Source organism: Rhinatrema bivittatum, chromosome 3, assembly GCF_901001135.1.
Source record: "Rhinatrema bivittatum chromosome 3, aRhiBiv1.1, whole genome shotgun sequence".
Classification (NCBI taxonomy): Eukaryota; Metazoa; Chordata; class Amphibia; order Gymnophiona; family Rhinatrematidae; genus Rhinatrema; species Rhinatrema bivittatum.
The window spans coordinates 331,973,201-331,992,361 of NC_042617.1; the positions used below are offsets into that span (position 1 = coordinate 331,973,201).

The following is a 19,161-nucleotide window of genomic DNA, read 5'->3' on the forward strand; positions in this document are numbered from 1 at the left end:
CCAGTTAAAGTGGGGAGTTTTGGAGAGCCCGCTCGATAGGTTATTGTGTTGAGTCTGAAGGGTGTCGCAGGTTTCTTGTTTTACTTCCTCAAGTTTTAATTATTTTTAAGAAAAGGATCCACTTTCTTCTGCTTGTTCAGGGCATTGTTAATGTATGGTTGTTGTTAGTTTGTTTCTTGGCTTGAGTACAGGTCACTATTGAGGGACTGCAGGTGGCACCTCGGGTTATGTGGCAGTGCCAGCAAAACTTTGTTCGTGGAACCTTCTTAGATTTTTCAATGAAAAATCTAAGACAAGGTTCCATGAACTCACAAAGCGCTATACCACTCTTTATGGTTTACACCTAATCGTATACCGCTCATAGTCTCCACTTTTCATTAGCGGCAAAACTTTGTTCTCCATCTGTTGGAAGGGAGGCAAAACCTAGGAGTTTGGACTGATCTGTGGTAATACAGGAATGAAAATCAGCAGGTAAGAACCAAGTTTCCTTTTATCCATTCTATTATGAAGTGAACATGGGCCTCGCACCTCCTTTCTGTCCAGCTTCTTGGGACAGTCACTGGAGTGAGGAGCCATGGCCGACACCTATATCCAATCTAATTTAGGTGAAAACCACAGAGCAAGAGAGCAGTAATTAGATTCCTATGTTTTGACTATCTCTTCACTATACCTGCTGCTTTCCTCCTGAGGATGTCCTTTCTCCCAGACCCCTCTGGGTGGTCCTCTGTACTGATGTTTGGGTTGCATGGATATGGGAGGAAATTATGAAAGATGTGGAGTGAGGGCTTATGGGCTAGATTAGGAAAAGTACATATGTACCTAGTGGTTGCCCTTTGCTGTAACATCCCTCCTCCAATTTCTTGAAGAGGGTGGTGAAGTGCAGGTAGCATCTGGGATATCTCACTACTACATTCACTATTTGCCATGCATGTGTGCTTCACATGCCACGTCCACATTCAGGATTCTGTTGGGCCCTTTCCCCTTTTCACAAGGTGAGGGCCTTTCTGGTCATCTCCTATGTTTGTGTCCCTCTCTCTTCTCAATTCCTCCCTGTCTGTCCCCTCTTTCCCATCTTTTCTAAATGTCTCCTCTCTTTCTCTCTCCATCTCTCACCTTTCCATTCTTACAATAATATCTTCTGATCCAGTAGCTATATCACCTCCATCTTGAAGCCCTAATGCATTGTGGTAACTGAGCCCTTTAAATGGTGTGCTTGCTAAAGATTTAATAAGTTTTAGGTGGGGGTTAAATTTTTGGTTGGCTTTAACGTTCATGCTTTATTGGATCATACAATGCTATTTGCCGAATGGCTGCTGAAGCCTAATAGACATTTTTCTGTGCATGTGCACTAACATCTCATTGGACTGGTTTCGCTTGCATGCTAGGGTTTTAGTGAATAGCACACAATTTTGTGTGTGATAAACAACCTTAGCATGCATTTAAAGCTTTAGTGCATAGGGTCCTAATGTTATACTGTGTTAATCTCAGGCTGATGAAAATGAGAGGATTAGAAACATAGGCCAGTGATGAATGACATAATGTTAATTTGCTCTTTTATACTGCACAAGTTTGAGGCTAATCTCTCCTGGGGAGAAAGTTTTTGTCTGGGATGAGTTACACTGAAAATAACTAATATTGGATTACATGTATGTGGTTTTTGTGTCTGCTCCACTATTAACTATGAACATAAAGAGGAATTGAAATCCATATTTAATTCTGGAGTAATTCCCCAGTGTAAAAAGAAAAGTAAGGGAAGACCAGCTTGCTAATTCAGACTGGCATTACCAACCCAGGCGAAGACCCAGTTTCACCTTCCTGCCTCTGTCACTATGTGACCTTCAGAAAGTTTCTCTGTGTCCAGGCCCAGATTTCTGGCTCTTAGAGCCTGCACCCTGTACCCTCATACTATAGATTGTACAGCGCCGTGTACACGAGTGTGCCATGTGAAGGACAAACATTTCATTTTATTTTTCTCTTAGGTCTGTGTCAGAGCTATTATCAAATTCAAAGTTTGACGTCAATTATGCTTTTGGACGGGTGAAGAGGAGCTTGCTCCATATTGCGGCAAAGTAAGAATTTGTGGACTCTTGTCATGGTTCGGTGTTAAAGAGGATTCACAGACCGGCACCACTGAGCTCAGTAACATTCTGAAGTCTCTTTTCTTGGGCAAAGCTGAGGGAGAGCAGCATGGGTGCCGTGTGAGTTCCTGGTGTTCTTGAGCAGGTTTAAAAAGCTCACAACCCCGAGGAAGCTGGAACTTAAATTGCATGTATCTCAAGCCATATTGTCGGGTCAGGTAAAGAGTAAGTTGGCTGTGTGCTTGCAGCTGGCACAGCAGCCAACGCCTGAGAGGGAAGCAGCACTCATCCGTGCTGCTGAGCTTTCCTGGCTCTCTCTCACCCTGCAACTTTTCCTTTCTCATTAAAAATAAAAGTTAAATATAGCCCCCAGACTAGAAATGTAGTCCCAGTGATGATAGTCAATGATGATTGCACTTCTTGCATTTGGTGCACAGTTCAGCCAGATTAAAAAGGGATACACATGACAGAATGGAACTCTGAGTTTGATTTAATTTTTTACATTTTTTTTTCTACTGTGCCCTTCTGAGGATTGTCTAAAGTGGATCACAGTTGTCATACAATACAGTTTCATAACAAAGAATGTTGAATATACATAAATTTGTCAAAATTACATCAGTGTTTCCATAACAATTCTAAAATTACTCAGACCCCAGAGGTCCAGCTGGGCCATGACCAAACTACTTGATGAGCATCAAGCATCACAACTGCATAATTCCTATAGATTGGCCATGTCACAGCCAGTCTGGAGGTGTGCACTCGATAACACTTCCATTCATTAGTCCTTGCATCCCAATCAGTCCCACCCAAAAGCATAAGCAGTCAATAACTGGTACACTTAGAGGGAGTTCAGACCACGCAGATTGTGCAACCGGGGTTAGAATTTTGCTGGGCAACAGGATTAACATTTCCATGAGATCTTTCTCTCATCTGTAGATTGACACTGTCAGCAGTGTGATGCCAACCATTGATTTGATGCTGATGCAGGAATAAGAGTACCCCCTTCCTGAGCCGTCATTTCCTGCGGTACCCAGGCTTCCCCAGAGGTCTGCCAGCCATGCCCTGAAATTGATTTGCTTCTAACATCTCACAGGTTCAAAGCCCCTGGAGATACTCAAAAATTTATTTTGGGCATTTTCACTCTCCCATTCTTTGTACCTTGGCAGTGTTCAGTGCATAAAAACGGCCTCACTTTCTGCAAGCTATTTATCAGAGAAGCACTTAGCAGTCTGTGGGGCGGGTAAGGGATGGGCATTCCCTCATCTCTTGTACCATCAATACGCAGATAATTAGAGATCTAAATTTGGCTTGCTGAAACACGTTTGTGGAGTAAAGGTGTTTTGTTTTATTTTTTTTGATCTGCAGTCATAGGGTCCTAAATCTGACCACCAGGTGTCTTCCTTAAGCAACGCCTGTGAGTCCCTTTTGTCCCGGAGTCTGTGAATGCCGTCTCCGCAGCATCCCCAGCCCTGGCCGACCCCTGGGAGCAGAGGAGCTCTGCACTGACCACTAGGCAAGCCCTAGCAAAGAGATTTTTGGAGCCCCTTCCCAGGACTGAGGAGGGTGTCACTGGACATTGCAGCACGGCTGGAAGGAGGGGAAGCAGGGGTAATGTGGGGTAAGAAGTCTCTTTCTTACTCGGGGTTCAGTCCTACGTGTAGCAGGCTGTCATTGTAATAAGCGGTAAAGGCCGGCTCTCGCAGACAAAAGGGAAGATGAGCATTCCAGTGCAGGGTGACACTTTTCCTGCTCAGCAGGTTTTATGCTAGGTGTGCCGCCTTCGTTTACACGGCAAGGTCAGGAAGTTCTGAAAGCCCTTATTCTCGTTAAACTGTAAAGTTATCTCCCATGGCAAGGGCAGCACAATTGTATCTTTAATTGACTGATGATTCACTGAGGCCTCAGTTGGCAGTGACTTAGAAAATCTCATAGCAGAAAGTTGTTCCCTGTACCTACCCGGATCAGTCCAGACTGTGGGTTATGCCTCCCTTCCAGCAGATGGAGACAGAGAAAAACTTGAAGGGCACCCTGTGTGCCACCTGCATCCCTTCAGTATTTCTCTGTCTCCAGCAGATGGAGGTGGTACAAACCCTGCAGTCATACCCTGATTTTTAGGGTTGGGACTATATCCCTTTAAAAAAAAAAAAAAAAGAGAAGAGATTACAATTGGCAATAAATGAAGCTTAAAAAAAAAAACCAAACAAAGGGACTTTGGGAAAAGAAAAATCCTCCCAGGGGATTATAGTGAGCCGTTTCTCCCCTCCCCCCCCCCCCCCCCCCCCCCCCCCGGTAGAAGGCTGAGGAGCTGGGGTAGGTTACCCTGCGGGGCTCCTGCAAGGGTAAGGCTCAGGGGAAGATACCGGTGGTCTGGTCCCTCTTCTTCCCTTGCTGCCCCGAACCGATTTGGGGAAAAAAAAAAGCAGCCTGTCACTATTTTTTCCTATTTTGGCCATGCGATTCAAGTCGGGACACCTTTTTTTTTTTTTTTTAACTAACCTCGCTTTCTTCGGGTTCCCTGCCATTTTTTTCTTCTCTACCAAGATTTTTTCAGCTCCCCTTTCGCTGCCTCAATGCTGCAGCCATCTTGCTGCAGTGCCTGCGGAGACTCTTGTCACCAAATTCTCCCGTGCAGGCCTTTGTTCGCAGTGCCTTTCCGGCGGGGAAAGCAGTTCTGAAAAAGAGGCAGGCAGTTCGTTAAAGCCCTGAGGTGCCTTAAAAAGATCGGCACCTCGGGAGCCTAGGGGCCAATCCGTTCCCCCTCAACGAGGGAATGGTGGCCATTTTGGAAACTTTTAAAGCAGCAGAAGCCAGAGCAAGGGAGCTACCGCCCAATTTATCTCCGGTCCCTACCAGTCCTGGGGATCCTTCTGACCAGGACCAGGATGTTTGAGGGTGAGCCCGATCCTCTGGTGGGGGAAGGGGCTGGTTCTAATGCTTTCACCCTGGACTTTGTGCTTCTTATGCACAAGGCTTTTTTGGCTTCTCGGACTCGGCAAAGCAGTGCTTCGCATTTGAGTCATCCTGCTGAGCCTCCAAATAAAATTGCCAAGCACTCAGATTCCCAGGTGTCCTTTTGGGTCGCTAAATTGCGTGGGTCGTCTGCGGCAGGAGTGGACGCAGCGGATGGTGGGGTTCCGGATGCGCTGGCCACCTCCCAGCACAGGCTCCGAGGAGGATCAGATAAAGCACTCCCCTCTGGATGCTGATGACCTGAAGGTGGTCCGCCTGTTTCACAGGGAGGAGTTGGAGCCTCTTATTCCCTCAGTCTTATCTGAATTAGGGTGGATCTCCCCCAAGATATCTTCCAATAGGATTCCGTGGATCCGGTCTTAGCGGGGCTGTGGGCTCCAGCTAAAGCCTTTCCGTTTCATCCTTCTGATGACACGTGAGTGGGAGATCCCAGATGCCGGTTTGAGAGTAGTTAGGGCTATGGATAAACTTTATCCCTTGCCAGAGGATTCTTTGGAGCTTTTGAGGTCTCCTAAGGTTGATGCTTCAGTGTACGCGGTCACAAAGCGAACCACCATTCCCGTCGCTGGGGCGACAGCCCTCAAGGATCTTCAGGATAGAAAATTTGAGGTTCTTCTCAAACGCATCTTTGAGGTTTCGGCCCTGGGTATTCGCGCAGCAGTGTGCAGTAGTTACATGCTGCGGGCGAGCCTCCGATGGGTACAACAATTATTAACTTCAAGAGATTATTAACTTCAAGAGATCTTCCTCCTGGAGAGTTTGAGAAAGCTGAGTGCTTGGAAGCGGCGGTGGCATATGGAGCGGATGCGCTGTATGATCTCCTTCGTACGTCCTCCTGCACCATGTCGTTCGCTGTATCTGCACAGAAGCTCCTTTGGCTGCGTAACTGGTCAGCAGACATTTCTTCTAAAGCTGTGTTAAGTGATTTTCCATTTAAAGGAAAGTTCCTCTTCGGTGAGGACCTGGAGCAATTGATGAAGTCTCTGAGTGAAAACAGAGTCCACAAGCTCCCTGAGGACAGGCCGAGGCCTCCCAGGGGTTTTCCATCAACCCAATCTCATTTTCGAGGACCACGGATGTTTCGCCAGGCTAGACCACAGCCTGCAGGGCAGAGACAGCTGGCGCCGAGGAGACAATTCTGGAATTCTTCCTTTCGAGGGCGTAGAATAACTCGTGACACAAGTTCTGCCATGCCCCTTGCCTCCAAGTCTTCTCAATGAGATCAGGCCGACCCATCCCTCGCTACCTTGAGTGGGGGGACGTTTGTCCCATTTCTATGAGGAATGGGGCAGAATTACTTCCGATCAATGGGTCTTAAGCATCATGGAACAGCTCTACATTTTGGAATTTGCTCGGCCACTCCAAGACTTCTTCATGGTTTCCCCCTGCAGTGCAAGAACCAAGGCTCAGATTGTACGGCAGACCCTCGATCGGCTCCTTGCTCTTGGGGCGATACAGTCTGTTCCCCAAGCAAAATGGAGAACGGGGCGTTACTCCATTTATTTCGTGGTCCCAAAAAAGAAGGGATCCTTCCGGTCCATTCTGGACCTGAAAAAGGTGAACAAAGCTCTCAAAATACCACATTTCCGCATGGAAGCCCTAAGTTCCGTGATAGCTGCGGTTCGCAAGGGCAAATTCCTGGCGTCCCTGGATCTGATGGAAGCATACTTACATTTACCCATCCGCGAGGATCATCACAAATTTCTCCGCTTCATGATACTAGGTATGCATTTCCAGTTCTGCGCACTTCCGTTCGGTCTGGCTAATGCCTCTCGCACATTCACCAAGGTTATGGTGGTTGTGGCAGCAGCCCTGAGGAAGCAAGGCCTTCTAATTCATCTCTACCTAGACGACTGGCTCACCAGGGTGAAGTCCAAGGATCTCTGTATAGAAGCTATCAGCAATGTCGTCAGGCTCCTGGAGTCATTCGGCTGTGTGATCGATCAAGCCAAAAGCAACTTTGTCCCTTATCAAATGATGGACTTCCTGGAAAACCTTCCCCCAGTGTGGGGAAGGTTTTCCTCCCCCCCCCCCCCTCGGACCGAAGAAATAAATTGATGGAGCAAGTTTGGCGCTTGTTGTTGCTCCAGCCTCCCAAAGCCTGGGACTATATACAGGTCCTCGGCTCCATGGTATCCACTTTGGAAGTGGTCCCCTGGGCTTTTACTCATTTGAGACTATTACAACCTGCATTGCTTTCCCGTTGGGACCCCAGGTCGGAGGAGTTCCAGTTCCCTCTACTGCTCATCGATCATGCCAGGTTCAATCTTGGGTGGTGGCTGTGCCCGCACAACCTGTCTCGAGGGGGTGGACCTCGAAGTCCTGAAGTGGATTATGGTGACCACGGATGCCAGTCTCTCTGGCTGGGGAACAGTCTGTCAATCCCACTCTGTTCAGGGCCGCTGGTCCGAGGAAGAATCCAGCTGGTCGATCAATTGCCTGGAGACCAAAGCAGTTCGGCTGGCCTTGAGGCACTTTCTCCCGTTGCTGCGAAATCAGGCGGTCCAAGGTCTGTCCGACAATGCGACAACGGTAGCCTACATCAACCGTCAAGAAGGCACCGAAAGTCAATCTGTAGCCGAAGAGGCGGAACATCTCATGGCTTGGGTGGAAAAACATCTTGCGCTGTTAGCGGCATCTCACATCGCCGGCAAAGAAAACATAGAGGCGGATTTCCTGAGTTGGAAATGCATAGATCCAGGAGAGTGGGAACTCTCCGACCGAGCAATGGATCTCATCTTACGTAGGTGGGGGACACCCCAAATGGACTTGATGGCGACATGAGACAATGCCAAGTCCCCTCGCTTTTTCAGTCGCAGAAGGGATCACGGCGCAAAAGGAGTCGATGTACTGGTGCTTCCCTGGCCAACCTCAGTTCTCCTATACGTGTTCCCTCCTTGGCCGCTAGTGGGCAAAGTTCTACACAGGAAAGAGGTTCATCCAGGAAGCGTGATTCTGGTGGCTCTGGAGCGGCCCCGACGGCCGTGGTTTGCGGACCTCGCCAACCTGGTGGTGGACGGGTCCCTACGACTCGGGCATCTTCCACATCTTCTGCGGCAAGGCCCTATATTTTTCGACCAGGCAGATCGCTTTTGTCTAGCGGCCTGGCTTTTGAAAGGAGGAGATTGAGGAAAGGGTATTCAGAGGAAGTCATAACTACTCTGCTGCAAGCCAGGAAAACATCTACCTCTCTCTCGTTTAGGGTGTGGAGAGTTTTCGAGATCTGGTGTCATGAAAGAGGAGTTTTTCCAAGGCAGGCTTAGATTGCTCATATTTTGGCCTTTTTGCAGAGCGGCTTATCCAAGGGCTTGTCCTTTAATTCGCTTCGTGTGCATGTGGCGGCCCTGGGCTCCCTTGCCGTAGCTCAGTAGCTTTGCATCCAAATGCTGTGTGTTTCCTCAGAGGAGTAAGGCATTTGATTCTTCCTGTACGTCTTGTATGCCCGTCCTGGAGCCTTAACTTGGTGCTTCGCGTCTTGTGTGATCTGCCGTTTGAACCCCTTAGGAAGACGACTTTGAAGGATTTCACGTTAAAAACGGTATTCTTAGTGGCGATATGCTCAGCTTACAGAATCTCAGAACTACAGACCCTGTCTTGTAGGGAACCTTTTTTGAGAATTTCTGACTTGGGTGTATCTCTTAGAACAGTCCCTTCCTTTTTGCCAAAGGTGGTCTTATCGGCTGATGTCCCACACGCGAGAGAGCTTCGTCGTTTGGATGTCAGACGTGCCTTATTATGCTGTTTGGAGGTCACGAATCCTTTCAGAGTTTTGGATCATTTGTTTGTCTTGTGGAGTGGTCCCAAGAGAGGTCGGAGAGCTTCTAAACAGACGATTGCCCAATGGTTGAAAGAAGCTATTTCCTCCGCTTACATTTGTAAAGGGCGACCTGTTCCTGAGGCATTGAAAGCACAATCCATTCGTTCCCAAGCGGCTTCCTGGGCTGAATGCCAGTTGGTTTCGCCACAAGAAATCTGAAGGGCTGCTACTTGGAAGCTGTTACATACATTTGCTTGTCACTACCGCTTGGACGTTCAGGCTCCAGATGTCAGCAATTTTGGCAGTGGAGTTCTTCGCGCGGTACTCTCAACATTTAGGGAAGCTTTGATATATCCCACAGTCTGGACTGATCCGGGTACGTACAGAGAAAAGAAAATTGGTTCTTACCTGTCAATTTTCATTCCTGAAGTACCACGGATCAGTCCAGACGCCCGCCCGGGGAGTGGGTGTTTGGAGTCCATGCTCATATTCACTGTTTAATGCAGAACACTAAGAAAAAATATTGCAAATTGCTCTCAATTTTTGCATTTCTACAGTTGCAGTTCTATTATTGCTTGATTTGTTATTATTCTTATTATATTTGGCTTGGATAATCTTTATACTGAAGGGATGCAGGTGGCACACCGGGTTAAGAGAGGGTGCCCTTCAAGTTTTCTGTGTCTCCATCTGCTGGAAGGGAGGCATAACCCACAGTCTGAACTGATCCGTGGTACTACAGGAATAAAAATTAGCATGTAAGAGCTAATTTTCTTCTGGCTGACTTCAGCAAATACTTTTATTAAGGTGTTAAGTTTGTAACACAAAGCCCTCACCTTAGGAAAAGCAAATAAAATCCCCCTTTATACAGGTTTTTAGGGTCGCCTGTTCTGAATAGAGTAATATACTGTTAGCCTTATTATAATATGTGTGGCCTTCATTATCCCTTTTCGACTGTATCGCCAGTATTTCTTTCTTTCCTTTTTTAGTTGTCTAATGGGATGAGGAAGCTCACTGAGCATATTCCTGCTGGGACATTGGCTTAGACTAAGGGTAGGAAGGCAAAAATGCTTGACCCCACTTCATTTAGATACCCTTGAAAGAACTTACTCTGTGGCTCGACACCATAACAATGGGGGTTAATTAAAAAATATATATTTATTGCCTGATTGAACATCCCATCACACACAAACACAATGAAAAATGATTGATATAAAAGAAAATAAAATAAAAATGATTTGAATAACTAGGTGCACAGCAAAAATGGTATTAAAATCACAAGTTGTTAATAGAATATGATGGCAGATGAGGACTCTATGGATAATCTTGTTTCCCTAATTAAGATCTGGAATAATTTTTTAGTTTTATTGAGGTATGCCTGTTCACTAATTATTTCTGACTTTGGGGGAAAAAAAGCACTGCCATAATTTTAAGAAGAAAGTTAAAGAGAATGTATTATAGGAGTTAGGTTTCTACATCGGGCGCTCAATGCGAGCATCCGTTTTGATCGCTCTTCTTTTGGTTATTTTGCTGAGGTGCCGATTGCTATGGGGGTCTAAATTGTGCGGTCATAAGAAGTGTGCATGTCTTTTTTAGCCAATCAATATGCATTTATTTTAACAGTGTGCTTTGCAGTCAATTCAAGAGCCGGGGTAATACTAAGTGGGAGGACACATTTATCGCAACACAGAGGGCCATATGTTTTTATGTTTTCTCATGAGCCCTTGACTGCGAATTGACTTTACTCCTCTGGAGCGTGAGTTTAAAAAAAAAAAAAAAAAAGTGTGCGTTGGGCACCCGGCGCTTTTCCCGCATCGGGCGGTAATAGCTAATGTCCTCATCTACATAGAATTTGCATGTGTTGGGTGCTATCATGTTCGCGTTTGCTGGGGTGCACGTTTTGGACACGCTAATCTCCTTACTGCATCCAGTGCTAGTCTTGCACACCCAAAACGCATGCCAGGCTGAGCGCACTTTATTGCATCGGCCGGTCGGCCTTTAGTGCTCCGGTAGCCATGCACAGTGCGTCTGGCCACTGGGCGTGCTGAGGAGTGATGGCTGGTATGCCCTTCCCTCTGAGGGCTGTAAGTGCTTCCTCTGCCGCGTTCCCTGCCCGTTCGGCCTGAGGAGCAGAAATCTGGCATGGGAAAAGAGCACAGGTCTCCGGTATGGCAGCATCCATCACTAGTACTGAACCTTTTGTGCTGGCTTAGGAAACGCCTTACTTTGAATGGATTGCTCACAAATCTCTCTCTAACTTTTCAGCTGTGGATCCGTTGAGTGTCTGGTGTTGCTGCTAAAAAGAGGAGCAAATCCAAACTATCAGGATATTTCTGGATGCACACCCCTTCACTTGGCAGCTAGAAATGGGTGAGGAATGTTCTAATGCCATCAGCAGCAGAGAATGAAAATCACCCCTGCTTGAGCTTGGTGTCACAGAGTCCAGTCAGCGCAGGGATTTGTAGGAAAAAGCATTGCTTGGCAGTATTAGGGCACATATTTTGAGACAGTTTGCTACAACCTACTAATTTGGATTTATGTAATGGCCTCAATATTCAAAGCTGAATGTCTGTGTAATTTAGGACAAGAGTTATCTGGCTATTTTACAAGGGATATTCAACAGCACACCACTTAGTCAGATAATTCATATTTGGCTAAGTTTAGACCTACTATTAAGCAGGTCTGACTTATCCATCTACTGAAAGCGGATAAGTCCAAATATCAGCATTTATCGGGCTATGACAGATGGATAAGTAGCTCCTCCCCGATCTGCCAGCTGCATGCCCAATATATGTCTAGCTATCTGCGTAGTCAGATAAGTATTTATCTGGCTAAATGGCAACTGCTGAGCATAGCCAGATATTCAGCAGCTGCTACTTAGCTGGATAAGGCATGGGATAAACCCTGTGGATTCCCTGTGGAAATGAGGAAAAGAGCGCAAGGGGGTAACTTGCTGGCATGGTGGTTACTACCCTTAAACAACAAGCCTTCATATTGTTGATGCAACTCATTATCGCTCTCTGCTTTAAAGGCAGGGGGAAAAAGGGAATTACTTTCAGACAGCAGCCATCAAGGACATTGAATTTTACAGTCTGGGAAAACAAATAAGCATGGGGGTGACTTGCTGTTGTGACTTTTTCTACCTTTAACCAATAAGCCATAAACTTGCGATGTAACTCCAATATTGCTCTCTGCAACAGCAAGAGATAAGAGATAATGAGGAATTTGACTCAGACAGTAACCAACAAGGGCCCTGACTTTAATGGTTTGGGAAAGTTAGTATGGGGGTAACTTCTATGCCACAGCAAATGCCAACCCCTGATGCTACCATTATGGGGGAGACCTGTATGGTGCGGCTGATGCTACCAAAAGCTTGCTGGGCAAACTGCATGAGTCGTTTGGTCCTTTTCTGCTGTCATTTCTATGTTTCTACGTCTGGCTAAGTTGAGCTGAGTATCGGCCTCGGTGTTTTTATTCAAATGTCAGTGTGCATTACAGTTGAGCACTTCAGTAACATTGGGAACAACAGACATGGAGAGCAAAGAGAGATGGAGGGGAGAGAGATGAGAGGAAGGGAAGGAAAAGGTAGGGGATGAAGAAAATAAAATAGCATATTATTTAGCAGAAAAGCACCAATCTATTCAGATGTCCTTGTAGGCACTAATGACAAGAGTTGGGTGGCATCTTGTCATGCTTGTCTTGTCATTTTTGCTGCACCAGACTAACACGGCTATCCTTCTGAAGACTTGTCTGCACTGTTTTAGCTAAATTTATTTTTCAGCTGTCAGCTGTACAAGCTTGATTGCTTATAAGATATTGCTCTTTGTTCAGCTCACTTTTGTTGTCTTCTCTCTTTGGTCCTCTTGTCATTCTGATTAGATGAGCCTACAAGGTGTCATACTTAAACAGTCAATCAAGCCTATAGAAGGGGAAATATTACACACTAATTATACTTATTTCTTCAAGATCTACATAGAGCTGTGCATAACCATGAAAAAAGTAGAGAGATGTGCAAGACACACTAAAACTAAGTTCAGTAGGCAGAGTGTGTTGCAAATATGTTGGTGATCTGTGCTTTCTGAAGAGATTATCCGCTTGGTAATTGTGAAGAACACGAAGCTTTAATTCATCTTAATTAGAGTTTATGTCAGGAAACATTCCAAATCTGGTTACAAATGCAGCTCTTTCCCCCGACACGGGACCTTGCTCCACCAAGGGACGGAGTTAAGCAGAGAAGAAGAAGTACACCTGAAAGTAAACAAACAATACATATTAAAGCAAAACAATTAGCAGACAGATCCAAGGCAGAAGCCAGGAGTAACACAAATAATGTGCAGATAACGAGGTATGTGCAGATAAGCAGTGGTATGCTGGAAGTGGGCTTTAAAAGCAAAGTGCAATAAAGTATTTTAAAAGGAACAAAAATGCATGCCAAACATTTTTACCAATCATGGAAGGTGGAGAACCTGATGCCATATGGGGGGTGGGGGGGTTGGGGGGTGGGGGTGGGTCCTGAGCTGTGACATCACCAAAAAATGTTTCAGATTTGGAAATGATTACGGGAAGGCTGATCATTCAGTTTCTTTGTTGATGCCAAAGGGAATAAGTGTTCATAAATCATCGTTGTTTGCAAGGGATTAAATACACCGAAAAATCACCACCTCTGGGGGGGAGGGGGCAGAAGAGGTAGAACTTCGGTGGCAAAAAAAATGTAAGTCTGTTATAGCATGGCCCTTTTCTAACCAAGAGACTTTCATGTGATGGAGGCAGGAGCAATGTTGAAACATACACATCTTTAACATGCGGGAAATTCTGCCAGTATACATGAGTGAGCAGGGACATGTAATAACATAGATCACTCCCTTAGTTTGATAGAAGTTTGGAGATAATATTGTTTACCCGTTTCGGGACGTGTGAAGATGGGTAATGCAGAAGACATAGGGCAGGCCTTGCAATGCCCGTATTAACCTGGGTAGTCTGCTTAGGAGGGTTGAGAAATGAGGAAACCAGCATGTCACAATGATTCTTCCCTCGTTTAAAGGCAAATCTTGGTGGTGGGGAAAAAATGGAATAGAACAAAATTCCCAAACACAACTCAAGAAGGGCAAGACATGGTTTACTCTATTGCATTGGGTGGAGGTGGAGGGCAAGAAAAACCATTCATGATTTACATAAAGAGCTCTTTTGTAGGCTTTTTGAATAATGCGTGGAGGTTAGCCTCTGGAGGAAAAACAGGATATCATGGTTTGGGCTTGCATTACAAAATCAAGAGTCTTCGTAACCGAAGAAACTGCCCAGCTGCAATATTATTAGGATGATCACTTGTAAATTTTATCAGTGTGTTTCGATTGATTGGTTTTCAGTATTTTGAAGTAATCAAGTGCCCATCCTGCAAGGAAATCAAAATGTTGAGAAATGGGGTCTGATGACATGATATTGTGTGAATGAAGTGTAAATTCAAATTGCAGGGGTTGAGCCAGCCTAGAAAAGAGTCTAGCTGGATGATGGTGCCCGACCATAATAGGAATATATTGTACATAAATCTTAGCCAAATGGGTTTGAATGATATATGAACTTTGATTCAAAGTGTGAAACATATAATCATATGATGTCAGGTGCCATAGTAGCACCCATGGCAGTTCCCTTTATATGCTGAAAGAAAGAATCTTGGAAAATAAATTTGATGTGAGTGCTATTCTGGCTAACTGTAATAAATAATCAGTAGGGATACAAAGGTGCTGGTGACATTGGTTAAGAAATAATTCATTAATTGAAAGGGTTTGTTCCTGAGGGATATTTGAGTAAAGAGATTTGATGTCCAGAATGGGTGGGTACTGAAGTCTGTTGTAAACGTGATAAAGTGAATGGAATCTTGGACATATGAAGGACAGAATGTTGTAATGGTTGTGCTACAGTCTTACAGCTGGCCAACTCACCGCAAGACACCGCTGCTCTGATGCCATGCGCCATCCTTACGGCTTGAACGTCGCTGCTCCTACACACGCCCTCTTTCTTGATAAGGGCCCATGGCTAGAAACCTGACTCAACACTTCTTGATGACATCATCACGGCTGGAGATTTAAACCTCAGCCTCACTCTCTACTTGTGCCTCAGCAATGGCACCAGTGTGTTTTACAGTTGAGTACTTCAGTAACAATGGGAACAACAGACATGGAGCCTAGCAAAAGTGTGTGTTGCTCTCTGTATTGCCTCATTCAGCCTTGCCTCGCCCTGCCTTGCCTCGCCCAGCCTTGCTCTATACCATTCTGAAGGCTCACCTGGATCTGATCTCAGCTGCGAACTTTAACTATTCTCTTGCTTGCCACCTAGACCTGACCTTGCCTTGAACCCTGACTGCGTCCTGCCTACTCTGAGTCTTGGCCCATCTCTGGACTTTCTCTTGGACTGCCCTTGGGCCCCATCTAAGTCCTGCCGGTCCCTGGAACCCAAGGGCTCAACCTGTGGGGAATGGGGCTGGCTTTGGCGAAGCTCCAGCTTGTCCCAGACCAGGTCATTTTCACCAGCTGTCAGTGAGGGCCTAGTAGGTTCACCTACTAGGCTGCATCAACCTTGCCACAGCACAAGTTACTGAAGTGACAAAAGGCTGTAAGAATCTATCATTAAAAATGGAGAGGGGTTCTAATATGGAGCCAATTTCTGAGATGATTGTGCGTCCAGAAGGATTAGTGAGGCTTTTGTGAATTTTGGGCAGAATGTAAAATGTGGGAGTAATGGGGGTGTTCTTCAACTAAGAAATGGGCTTCCTGCAGAGTGAGAAACTTGTTAATGATGCCTTTTTGTATGAGGGCAGAAATCATGTCATGTAAATCCACAGTAGGGTCTTAAGATAAGGGTTTATAAAAATGTGTACCCGCTAATTGATGTTCGACCTCACTGATGTAACTAGTTCTATCAAGGGCCACCACCCCTTCCCCTTTGTTGGCTGACTTGATAACGATGGAAGAATCAGAAGATAAAGTTTTCAACTTTCCTATCAGTGTTAGGTTGTTAAATTTGCGATGTAGAGTTGGAGGTAGAAGGGAAAAATCATGCAGTACCAATGTTCAAAAGCAGCAATGAGTGGATCAGGGGGGCGCAGGTGGAGAGCAGGTAAACTTAGGGGAAACCAGGGGGCCGTCTTTGGTAGAGGGGTGTGGTGAGAAAAAAAACCTTTTAATTTTAATAGCACGAAATAAAGTAGGTGAACATTGATGGGACAAATGACTAGCCAAGCTGTAGAATTCAAATCTCATTACAGGAGAGTATTCTTGAAGATAAACTGAAGACAGAGATTCTTCTCTAGAGAGAGCAAAAGCATCTGTTAAGAAGTTCTTTAAAAGGTTGCCACCCAGCTTTGAGGAAGGAGTGTAAGTCAATGCCATAAATTGTTGTCACTGTGTCTCCGTTGCGGATGAGGAAGATTCAAATAGTGGGGACCCCCTCGGGGTTTTGGAAAACCATGACAAGTGCATCCTGGCGTGCTTCTAAAACTGAGGAGGGAAGAGGTAGAGGGTGATGTCGTGGGTGGCTGTTCTTCCACACATGATTTGTTACCAGAGGAATCATCAGATATAACAAAGGTGTCATGATGGAGCCCTCAAACTCAGGAATATGTGATAAGGCTTCATCAGCGGTGAAGTAGGAGTTTCCTAGCGTGTAGACAGACAGACTCAGAACAAGTGGGTTATGCTTCTCTGCCAGCAGATAGAGTTGGAACAAGCTGATGTCATAGTATATATATTCCTGCAGTGTCCCTAGCCTGCCACTATTCTCTGTCTCCAGCAGATGGTGGACGTGCACCTCCCTATGGGGATTGCTTCAGATTTTGGAAGGAGAATTTTAAATTGCATAAGGAAAAGCTCCGCTCTCCTGCAGTGATACCAAATGGTCCTTCCCCCAATTGAGAATTCTTGAGGTGATTTCCGTGGTCCCTCAGATGTGTGCCTTGGTCCTGGCATGGACTTAGCTGATTGTGCAGCTGAAAGGTAGCGGGTGCAGGAGGCTGAGCGTGGCGGTGAAGGCAATTGCCCTCTCTCCCCGCAGTGGGAAACTGTCTCTGTGCTCAGCTAGTAAATGCTGAGCTCAAATGTGTTTATAAAAAATAATAATAATAAGGAAGAAGTTCTACCTTCTGATACAGAAGTTCTTTTTTTTTTTTAGGACTTCCTCCAGTCTCTTTGCTTGGTGTATTGTCCGTTTCGTTCCCGCTCCCAGTGGGTTAGGGGAACTGGGCAGGCGAGTTCAGCGGCTCCGGTGGGATAGGTCCTGCAGTTAGGCTTTTTGCCTGCAGAACACATGGTAGGCCATGGCAGCGTTTTTCATGCACTTCTGGGCATGCTTTACTGCCCTCTACAGGACGTCAGTGTGCACAATGTTTCGACTCTTTGCATGTGGTGTACACTCAGTTTTGGGCACGTCCTTGTGCGCACAAATTTTTTAGCGTGTACTGTACTTAGCACCTGCACGCACAAGTTGTGCTTGTAGTTGAGTGGCGCTTACCTTTTGAGATGCTTAATTTTTGGGCGCATCATTTTTGAGCACGAGCCATTTGGATGCACATTCACTGCTACTGTTGGCGCCGGTGAACAAGAAGTCTAAGCGCCTTTCTCTCTGTTGCTTGTCATATCTGGGCTTCTCAGCCTGACTTGTCTTCTAACCTGTGTCAGTGCTGTTTGGACGCTCAGGGAGAGTTGTCTTCCTCTGATTTCGCAAAGCCTGGCTCCTCCCATCCTGATGATGGTTCAGTTGCGGCTTTGTCTGGAGGTTCGCCAGACCTTGGTACTCCCTTGACTGGCTCCTCCGCGGGTGATGACAGTTCAATGGACCCCACTCCAGTTCCTTCTGAGTTTGGCCTGGATCCAGCTTTTTTTTTTCTTGGATGGAGTTTTTCAAAGTTTACAGACCTTTCTTCAGGCACAGTCCTTAACTTTGTCCACACCTGTCAGGTCGGACCCTCGTCTGGTGGCCTCTCCCTCTTCTGGTCCTATGGTTCAGTGTCGGGGCATGCCTCGGTTCGCTGCGGGTGTTCCCGACAGGAACTCGGATGGCACTGATGATGAGGCTGATCCTGATTCCCTGGAGGATGGGGAACCATATCGGACCATGTAACGGTTCTTTCATAGAGACGAACTGCCGGCCCTGATTTCCCAGACCTTGACAAGGCTGGGTGTTTCTGGTGCAGATGCCATGTCAGAACCAAAGAAGAATCCCCTCTTGTTTTTTCCAAGTTATGGACGTCATTCAGGAATTGATTGATTTTGAATGCGACTCCCTGGAAGCAAATTTCAAAGGGGGTCAGACATTGGAGGACCTGTACCCTCTGGATCGAGCATTTGTGTCTTCCCAGAGTGGATGCGCTTGTCTGTGCCATCTCTAAGTAGATGACTATCCCCATGGAAGGAGGAGCGGCCTTGAAAGGATGTGCATGATAGATGGATTGAGTCTATTGTTAAGCAAGACTTTGAAGAGGTGGTGATGAATTTGCAAATTGCTTCCTGTTGCACTGTTGTGGCCTGTTCTTGTCTGCTTCTCTCTCAGGAAGTTGTTGATTCTAGGGTGCATCCCAGAGCAGTTGTGGAACCCGCTGCTGCCTTTTTAGCAAATGTGGGCTGTGATTTGGTCCATACCTCGGCCAGAGGAGTAGTTTTGGTGGTAGTGGCCAGGCTTCAACTATGATTGTGAAATTGGTCAGCTGCTGTGGCCTCTCAAGGTAATCTTATGAAAATGCCTTTTAAGGGCTTGCTCTTGTTTGGGAGCAAGTTGGAGAAGCTGGCCAGAAAGTGGTGCGAGTCTCCAGTTCCCCAGTTGCTGGAGGATAAGAAACCGTTTTAGGGTCCCTCTGGGGTTCCAGTTGTAGGGACCCGTCTGGGGTTCCAGGCGGTTTCATCCCTACAGATGGTCAACCTTTCAGAGGACTCTGCCTTTCAGTAGATCTCAGTCCTTTCATTCCAGACAGTCCAGGAGAGGAGTGGGCTCAGGTGGTGGATTCTCCCGAGTTTCCTAATGAAAGTTTGCCACCCACCTTTGGGAATAAGAGATAGCGGGGCGCCTCTCTCTTTTATCAGAGGTGGGTTGAAATCACATTGGATCAATGGGTCCTGGAGATGATGAGAGGGATATGCGCTAGAGTTTTGCAGTATTTCTCAGGACGTGTTCCTGGTGTCTCCTTGCCACTCCCCACAGAAGAAGTACGCAGTTGAGTCTACGCTTCTAAGGCTCCTCAGGCTGAGGGCTGTGGTTCTGGTGCCTCCGTTTTGGGCCGGTATGGGGCGATATTCCATCTATTTTGTTGTACCCATAAAACAAAAGAAAGCAGGGTTCCTTTTGTTCCATCCGGGTTCTCAAAAGTGTCAACCGTCA

General features: G+C 46.2%; 1 protein-coding gene across 3 annotated transcripts in view; it reads left to right on the forward strand.

The window, feature by feature from the left end:
• Positions 1-19,161, forward strand: part of HACE1 (HECT domain and ankyrin repeat containing E3 ubiquitin protein ligase 1) — a 230,814-nt gene that overhangs the window by 11,263 nt on the left and 200,390 nt on the right. For all 3 annotated transcript variants that reach the window (XM_029595349.1, XM_029595352.1, XM_029595351.1), the window contains exons 3-4: positions 1,980-2,069; positions 11,068-11,172. In XM_029595349.1, the coding sequence (XP_029451209.1) occupies positions 1,980-2,069; positions 11,068-11,172 (195 nt within the window). The remainder of the gene's footprint in view (positions 1-1,979; positions 2,070-11,067; positions 11,173-19,161) is intronic.